This window comes from Rhododendron vialii, chromosome 1a (genome assembly GCF_030253575.1).
Source record: "Rhododendron vialii isolate Sample 1 chromosome 1a, ASM3025357v1".
Lineage (NCBI taxonomy): Eukaryota > Viridiplantae > Streptophyta > Magnoliopsida > Ericales > Ericaceae > Rhododendron > Rhododendron vialii.
Genome location: NC_080557.1, coordinates 18,839,791 through 18,849,709, shown reverse-complemented (window position 1 = coordinate 18,849,709; position 9,919 = coordinate 18,839,791). Strand labels below are relative to the sequence as shown.

At 35.9% G+C, this 9,919-nt stretch overlaps 1 protein-coding gene across 1 annotated transcript; it reads left to right on the top strand.

The window, feature by feature from the left end:
- Positions 1–3,174: 3,174 nt before the first annotated feature.
- On the top strand, positions 3,175–9,023 carry LOC131336295 (non-specific phospholipase C4-like). The gene is made up of 5 exons (XM_058372084.1): positions 3,175–3,714; positions 4,761–5,140; positions 6,022–6,431; positions 7,652–7,822; positions 8,531–9,023. The coding sequence occupies exons 1-5, from the start codon at positions 3,469–3,471 to the stop codon at positions 8,881–8,883; spliced, it is 1,560 nt and encodes a 519-aa protein (XP_058228067.1). The 5' UTR covers positions 3,175–3,468; the 3' UTR covers positions 8,884–9,023.
- Positions 9,024–9,919: the final 896 nt, after the last annotated feature.

Here is a 9,919-nt window from a genome sequence, read left to right as displayed (position 1 = left end):
TTTTTATAATTGTGAATTAATTTTATCTACACTTTAAAATTTTAATTCACAAATTAGATATAAGTCTTTCCATGCAAAAAAAAAAAAGAAAAAGAAAAGGGAACAGCGATTTGGTCCCAACTTGTATGGTTCAACTAATACATTTTTGAAAATTGTAACTAACGTTGTGCCCGTTCGATACACAAAAATCAAAAGAAAAAAATCAATGTGAACCTTTTTTTAATTAAGGATTTACAGGGACTAATTTCATAATTTTTTTATGAATTAACCTAAAAACTGCAAAAACAAGGGTGGTGGCTTTGATGGATCAAAGGCCTCAACAATATCTCTGTGGAGGACTTCAAAGGTGGGCTTGATGGCATCAGGCGCCTCAACAAAACTCTACTAGTGTTTGGCAAGGCAGTTTTATGTTCTGTTTCCTTTTGGGGCTTTCCAACTAATGACCCTTTTTTCCTGTCTTTCTTTGTTTCGCTCTTTAATTAGGCCTCTCTAGCCTTCTTTGTAGAGCTTTTCATTTGATGTACCCCTAGAGTTTTATTTATAAAATCTGTTTTGCCAATATAAAAGAAAAAAAAAACGTAAAAGTATTTAGAGTTCTGCAGGGCCTGAGTCCTCCCTTGCGGGTTGCACCCCTTGGGACGTACCGCCCCTGCCCACAAGCGGTAAAACATGCAGCGCATGAAATTGATAAAAGTGGGTACGATGGAAAATACAGAAGTCACAAAATTAAGAGAACGTACAACGTCATTAATGTTTTTGTATCGACTTCGGATGACTCTATTCAGTAAGTGAAAAATGGGTCCGGATTTTCTTCGGTCCATGTTTGGATTAGAGGAAATAGTTCAAATCTAGACAATACATTGGAAAAATCAATGATTCGGATTTCCTTAAGGACTCATTGTGCAAAGAATTCAATTCTTCCCGTAAAGAGTTTTTGAGCAGATCTGAACCATTGATTGTAGTTTTGAACGGTTTAAAATACGACTGTCTCCTCTAGTCCAAAAACATGGACCGGAGAGAATTCACTTCCGTGAAAAACCTGTTGTAAACTATTCCATTTTTTCAATTTGGGGCTGTAAACAGTTCGGTTTTTCAAACCCAACAGGAGTACATTTTCTTTTTGTTGGTAATGCAGGTTGTCTCGAACCTGCTTGAACACACCTCAGATTAATTCCTACAGGCTCTTCGATCTACAGCCGTTTCACACGCTTAGGTGACCCCAAGAGTTACAGACAAGAAGAATCGAACAAAACCAAACCAATTCAAATATCAATTGTTTGATTTGGTTCAGTTTGTTACTCGTGCTGTATTATATATATAACAAGAAAAAAGAACCACCATATACATACATCATCATTTTCTGATATAAAAAAGAGGAAGACTTGCATCATTTTAATTTCCATTTGTAACTACTCAAATATCATACAATCAAGTAAAAACTAAATTAGACGATGAGATATCATAAGATTAAGTAAGAAAATAAATTAATCGACAAATTATCTTACAATCAAGTACGAAACTAAATTGGAACCTTAAAATTTATTACCTTCTTCAATACAAAACTAAATTGAAGGCTTAATTAAAATTAATTTTCAAGATTTTGTTACAGTAAAATTAAAATTTATTACCTTCAAGATTTTCCGCTATATCTAGTGCTATCTAAAAGACATTTCAGATGGGTAATGTCGAGAATCATAACGTCCTCAGAAAATATTAAAATGGCGTAATCTCGAGATCATGGTTAGTTTGGTTAGCTTTTTTTTTAAAAAAAAAAAATTCAACTCAAAAAATACTCATTATCTTTACTTTCAATTATTACTCTCATTTTTCTTTTCACTCATTGCTCCTATCTCCATTCTCCAATCATTATTCTTATTTCTCTTTATCTCTCTGCACTCATTACCCATATCTTCAATTATTATCCTAATTTCTCTCTCCACTCATTGCCCTAAAAACCAAACTCAAAAATTTTCAAAAAATCCATCCAAACACAACATTAATCTTTTGTAACAGTAATCGTAGGTTGTCAAATGCATCTAATCTTCTTGTAGCGTGGAGAATCCTAGGTTGTCGAAGTAAATCTTAAAGTTATAGTATATCAAATGCATATCTATATTCTGAGCCAATCACTATTTGGTCAAAAGTTTTTGATTTGTTGAGGATTCCCTTCGTAATCTCTTCACATGAGCGATGACTAAAACCCTCATCGGAGAATACATCTTGTTGCTTTCCAAGTAACGACACTGAAGGAATATACCGATTATGTGCCAATTCCATTAAGCGTACACTAGATGGGAACTTCTCCAAATGCATCTCAATTAATGCTTTCCAAAAGAAGAAGATTATTACCCTAGATGGGACTAGTAACGAAATTTTAAACAGAAAAACTTATTTACGGCTGTTACCGTAAATAGCATTTATGGCACTCAATCGCACGCGTCTAAAAGTGTTTTGGATGGTTTGGATTGAAAACACATTTCAACTATTGATTGCGCAAATGGACGAGTTAGATTGCGCTGAGTCGTGAATAAGTTGGATGTGACTTCTGCTTCTCACTAGGAGGTTAGAAGTTCGAATCTTTTCACTCGCATGTGTTTATTATTTTCCTTATATTTGTCGTTATTATTTCTCTCCTCAATGGGGCTATTATTAATTGGGTTAAATTTATAGTGATTGTGAACTTGTTTTGAATTTTATGTGATTCTGTTACTTATATTTTCGTACTGCTAGTGCTAGTAATAAGGCCGAATTGTTCCCCGGAAAATAGAAAATTGCTAAGTGGTTTTGGGATATCACGTGGTTATACTTTTTTGTTGGGTCCGTCAAATATTTTCATGGAGAAGTGACACGGTGATGTAAATCTGGACCATTCTTTTTTCTTTTTTTTTCATGGACAATTTCATAGACCAAATGTCATGTATGCTAACATTTTTTATTTTCAGGAAATCGTTTTTGAGCAAGAGGTAACCATTGAATAATTACTCAATTGTGGAACTACCACACTCACGCGCTGCAAATGGAATTGCATGGCGCTCCACTCACTCTCTCTCTCTCTCTCTCTCTCTCTCTCTTGTTTGTTGAGTTTGAGATGGGAATAATCCCAACCCAACAAGCAATGAAAAGATATCGACTCCAACAATATATTGAACTAGCATACACATCCTGTTTTGAAACTCATCTGACCTTTTCCAATCCCCTCCCTCGCTCTCTCTCTCTCTACCCTGATGACTAGCGAATTGCGATTAGGCAATAATCCCACCCCAACAAGCAAAAGTTATCAACTTCAACAAGTTTTTTACAATCTATAAACACAAGTTTTGGAACGCTCTCTTCCTCTGATCACCTTCCCATTTCTTCACCCATCACCTCTCTCTCTCTCTCTCTCTCTGTGTCGACTTTTAAAAGGTAGTACTCAACAAATTTGAATCAAATCACAACACAGCCCCACCAAAATTAACAACAAAAACAATGGCTCCCGAAACAACAACCCAATTCCCGATAAAAACAGTGGTAGTCCTGGTCCAAGAAAACCGCTCATTCGACCACATGCTTGGGTGGATGAGATCCCTCAACCCAGAAATCAACGGCGTAACCGGATCCGAATATAACCTCCTCTCCACCTCCGACCCGAACTCTACCAAAATCACATTCGGTGAACACTCCGTCTACGTCGACCCAGATCCGGACCACTCCATCCAATCCATCTACGAGCAGGTATTCGATCGGCGATAGATGAAATTTTTTGTTATTCTCTCTCTCTGAGTGCCAGAGTGGTGTGGTTGTTGGCAACTTGCCAACTTTGTTGATGGATTAGGCCCTCTTTGGGCTATTTTTTCGTTAACTTTTTAACACTGTTTTTCTGTTGTCTTTTCTTAATTGCAACTCCCCCTCTATTCTATATTCTTGGTTCTGTTTACCATTTGGAACCTCTAAAAAATTGATCACATTTTTTAGTTTATAATATTTTTTATATCAAATTTGAATATTGTTTGATAAATTTAAAAAATAATTTTTTTATTAAACAAAATTTTTAAAACCGTAAAAAATATTATAGATTATGAGATATAGACAATTGTTTAAGTACACAAAAAGTGAAACATGACCAAGTGAAACATGACCAAGAATATGAGATGGAAGGAGTACTAGATTTTGATGTAATTTCGCTATGTTATCATAATTTTTTGATTCATTTCATGAAGTTAGAAACTTAGAATGATGTGACTTAAAATTTATACTACCAAAATTTTGTCAAAATTAAGAGAACATAGCAAAAATAATGGTATCAGAACATTTCCAATGTACCATCCATTAATTTCTCCACATCTCCATATTTTACTTTTCCAAAAAGGTCTTTTGAAGGATGTATTTGCTCGAATCCATTGTTCATTCATTCCGATTTCTATATTTTGGTCCTTCAAACCCTTATCATCCTCGAAATATAGAGGATGAAAAGGTTTATTTAGAGGATGATAAAAGTTTGAAAGACCAAAATATGAAGATACGAAGAAATGAATGATGAATTGGAGCAAATACATCCTTCAAAACACTTTTTTGTAGGACAAAAATATGTTTTGGAAAAATAAATTATGAAAATATAAAAAAATGGTGGATGGATTGGAAATACTCAAGAAGACTTTTAAAATATTTAGCCCAAGAGGCCTTATAATTATCCCGTCTCTTTTAAACTTCTTGTGGAGTAATTACAGTATTTTGCACAAGTTAATACGATTTGTTTTTTTCTCTCTTATTACAAAAAAAAGGTATTCGGCCAGCCATGGAGCTCCGAATCCGCTTCCGAAAATCTCGAACCAACAATGTCCGGCTTCGCCCAGAACGCGGAGAGATTTCTGAAGGGCATGTCGACGACGGTGATGAACGGGTTCGACCCGAACGCCGTGCCCGTTTACAAGGAGCTGGTGGCGGAGTACGCGGTGTGTGACAGGTGGTTTGCGGCGGTGCCGGCGTCGACGCAGCCGAACAGGTTGTTTGTTCATTCGGCGACTTCGCATGGGGCCACGAGCAACAACACGAAGCAGTTGATAGAAGGGTTTCCGCAGAAGACAATATTTGAATCGTTGGATGAAAGTGGGCATAGCTTTGGGATATACTATCAGTACCCTCCTTCCACCCTGTTCTATAGGTAATTTTTTTCTATTTTGAGTGTTTTTTTTTTTTTTTAATTTGTCCTCCTTATTTTTCCGGTGCTTGAAATTGTTTGAAAAAAGAAAGATTTTTTTTCACGATCCGGTTCGGTTAAGACCGCGAAGGAAAATGTTACAATACATGAAAAAGTTCTATAAGTTCATGAAAAGCAAATGGATAATTCAAATTCACAATTTAAACTATGCATTTGCTTTTATATATGGACAGTTTCATGAAACTTATTCATGTACCGTATCAACTTTGGACTGCAATAGATCGTCGCATCTCAATCTTTTCTATTTGAACAATTAATCGTCAAGATTTGTTAATTTTTTTTTTCAAATCTCACTATTAAAATCACTTTTAACAGATTGAGATTGGACAGATTGCTTCATTATATAAAACGAGAAAAGTAAAAATAAAAAATATATATAGTTGTGTGTGTGTGTGTCTATATATATATATTATGAATTATGATGCGAGAAGAAGATTTAATCATAAACTTTTGATAGGCATGAGTCTTCGATTGGACTATGCATTAATTTGATAATTTTATAATCGTTGTAGTTAAATACTCACTAGAGATAAATGATGCAAAATGGCATACATTAATTAATAAATGGGTGTATATATATAATACCATAAATGTGGCGTTATTAATTCTCTCATAATTAGTCAAATTATATTACAAATCTTGCAAAATTCCATACTTCTTTCTTTCACTATTAGTTGTGTCAAACAAATGAGCTTCCTTCTTTCGTTATCGTGTTGATGGCAATACTCCTGCGTTGATGTGTGAAGTAGCTAGAAAACCGAAGTACATTAACAAATTCCTTCTTTTGAATCTCTTGTAAAAAATGATTTTGTTTTTGTTCGCAGGAACCTTAGAAAACTGAAGTACATTAAGAATTTTCATCCATTTGATATAGACTTCAAGAATCATTGCAAAGAGGGGAAGCTACCAAACTACGTTGTCGTTGAACAAAGGTACTATGACTTGAAAATCCTACCCGGTAACGATGACCACCCTTCGCATGATGTGTCTCAGGGCCAGAAATTCATCAAGGAAGTTTATGAAGCGCTGAGATCAAGTCCCCAGTGGAACGAAATGTTGTTCATCATTATGTACGACGAGCATGGCGGATTTTTCGATCACGTGCCAACACCTGTCACAGGAGTTCCGAGTCCTGACGGCATCGTGGGCCCCGAGCCATATAACTTCCAATTCGACCGCCTCGGCGTTAGGGTTCCGGTCATCATAATTTCTCCTTGGATTGAGCGTGGAACAGGTATAAATGAATTGCAACAAATACTAGACGTACGTAAATTTCTTTGTTTGGGTGCAGCGGAAGCGAGCCATACCATGTTGGACTAGTGGGGCCTACCGCTCCAACGGTTTGCAAAGCCATGTGCTATGACTTCATGCAGCATTATTGTTACACTGGTAGTCTAGGTTGCTGCCACCTTTTTTTTTTTTTTTTTCCATAATTAAGGCTCCCTTTGTTTCGACGTATTTTACGACGAAAATATTTATTTTTGTAAAATAATTTTGGAACAAATAATTTTCATGTAAAGTATTTTTAGTGTTTGGTACACAAATAAATTTAATATAACAAAAACATAACATGAGAAATAGGATAAGGGAGGAAGGGGAAGATATTTGTTAATGATCTCCGCCGGCTATATATATACTTCATTCAAGGTTAATAACCTCTCCAGTGTTTAATTTCCAGTAGTGTAGGGCTGAAGAAAATAAGAGAGAAGGTCGGTATAAAATGACTTATGGGTAATTTGAAAGGAAAGCATTTTCAGTCATATAGTGTACTTTGAAAAATATTTTACATTTTTGCTCAACAAAACGATGAAAAATGAGTAAAATATTTTACATCGAAACAAATGGAGCCTTGAACCGAGCCAATTACAAGTGTACAAGAGCATATCCCAGAACAAAAGAATACAAGCAAAAAAGAGGAACAAATCCTAAGAGCACAGAGCCAAACAAGGAGATCATGGCTCTAACTATCCAGAAAACAACCTTGAAAGGACTATTACTGAGTATCAAATATTCTGCAATCTGATAGACCATGAAGCTCATATGAGTTTATTAGCATCAAATTTCCTAATTTCCCTCCAAGTACTCCTACCATAAGCCCTCGCATCCCTCTCATTTCTTGAAATAACCTACTCTGGATTGTCACTCCTATTCTCGAAAATTCGAGCATTTCTATCACCCCATATACTTGCTTCTTCTTCTTTTATTTTTTTATTTTATCGGAGTGTTAATTTCATTATTATAACGTATGTTGATGAGGTTCTTGTTCCAAAGTCGTACTCTTACCCACGTCATTTCGTTAAATTGCTCTAATTTTTTTTGGGTTTGGCAAGGAAATCGGTGTGATTTTTGTAGTCGATGCAGCATTGCTTTCGGGGAATTAATTCAATGACTATTATGTGTAGCAATACTTTAAGGATATTTCAGTAACAATTGAAAACTGTATTCGAAATGCAGTGTTGCACGGGCCATCGGGACCGTTCCCGACATCAGAGTTTGAGCATTCTTCCCTTCCGGCCACTGTTAAAAAGATTTTCAATCTGAAAGAGTTCTTGACAAAGCGAGACGCATGGGCAGGAACTTTTGAAGGTGTTATCAGCCTAAGTAGCCCAAGAACAGATTGTCCAGGTAAATCCACATAGCTTGGGCCTCATTGAAAAAGTTTTGTTTCCCACATATCTAAACTCAACTAACTAGAGACGCGCAAAGTTCGGCCTTCCTTCCACTATAAAGGACTGGTCTTGTGTATTTTCCAGTATCAAATAGCCTATTCCTGTGTCCGAACTGGTGCTTTCTTTCCTCGTCAAAAGTTTCTTTCTCTATATTCTCCCCCTTAATTCGTCCTGCACAAGGACCTCAATTGTCATTAGGAGGTCAAACCAAGGACCTATGGCTATGGATGTCGGGGCTACCCAAAACCGCTTTATGTTTGATATGTTCTAAACGGGCCAAGGAGAGCCGATTAGTAAAGATTGATCACACTTGACGTCAAAATTTTACAAGAGATTCAAAAATTGTTTAAGCTTGACTTGCTTATGGTTTTGAGTAATTCTCAAATCGAGCTTCAATTGCACCAATCATGACTCATGAGCCGAACTCAAAAAGCTTTGATTTCATATGTCCACATATAGACTTATCATTTCAAGTTTGAGCAAAACGTAGAAATGAAAGAGTTTCAAAATAGGTTTAAACTTGACATATTTGACGTTCAAACGAGCTTTAAACAATCAATGCCCAATCTCAATTGCCGAGTAAAAAAGGGTCAATCTCAATTAACTTGCTTTGGGATTGTGAAAATAATTTCTTTTTTGAGCCTTGTTGTTCTGCATTTTGCAGTTACATTACCAGAACCAATGAAGCTAAGAGCGGTGGACGCAAATGAAGATGCTAAATTGACTGAGTTCCAAGAAGAACTGGTGCAAATGGCAGCAACACTATGTGGAGACCATAAGAAGGACACTTACCCTCACAAACTAGTTGAGAACATGACTGTTGGCCAGGCCATTGAATATGTTAACAACGCGTTCAAGGACTTCTTGGATGAGTGCGAGAAAGCGAGGGAAAGTGGTGCGGATGGCGACCACATTTGTGTTCCAGGAGATCTAGTACCACCTGGGCCAGCAGATAAAAAATCAAAGAAATCATTTGCTTCCATGTTCTTGTCTTGTATTGCTTGTGGTAATAACTGATAAACTTCACAATTCACATTTGTTTGAAAACACAAGTTAAGCCTGTCGAGTTTGAGTGCCAAAATTTATTTGTACGAATGTGTAAAGAGTTTGATATTTATTTCATTTAGTGATATATATGCATATATCAGATTGTCTTATCCAGGAATGAGATATTCCAATACAAGTCTATTTGCTGTCGTTTCGCTAATTAATTATAATTATTGTAGGTCATCGCACGATTTAACAGATATGCATGTATAACTCCTAAAATCTCATGATTAGATTAGATTGATGGATTAACATGTTAAATCGTATTGTTGGCCTATGATTTTTCAGTTTCATGTTGATTATGATTCTCGTTATATAGTTAGATTGTAGTTTTAACACAAACATTGAAACTATTCGTTTATGAGCATGTTTAGCTTATTAAGCATTTCCATTGATTTCAGGATACTGTGGACATGTATCTGCATGCATGTTAACTCGAATGGGGTTTGGAATTCGAGGAATCACGATGAACTCTAGAAAATGATGAATAATTGGATAATGAGAGTTGATGTGAATAGCTGACGATGACCCGGAGGGTCCTGCATATTATAATGAGGAACTCTGAGTATCTGGGTTCTACATATTATAATGAGGAACCTTGAGTATGACATGGTTATGATTAACTTTGGTAAACAAGTTGTGAAGCAAGGGGGTATATGTACTAAAAACTCATGCGAGAGGTTTATATATATGTGCATTTCATGTAATTGGTGTTTCTCTGGGAATTTGTTTACAAACTCTAAGCCTAGTGGTGACTAGAGTTATTTTCTAAAAACCCTCATTTCTATCTCGAATTATGTCGGACTTGTTTCTCCCTCGCCCGGGGAATACGTAGGCAGTTCATTGAGAGCTCGATCACAATCTTTCTCAACTCTTTCTCATTTTATATTTTTCAAATATATTTTCTACAATCTTTTCAAAATAAGGCTACCAATTTTGGATTAAGTAATATATAGCAGTATATAATTACCAAAAAAATAACAAATCGTCTGTCTTGCACTAGTGG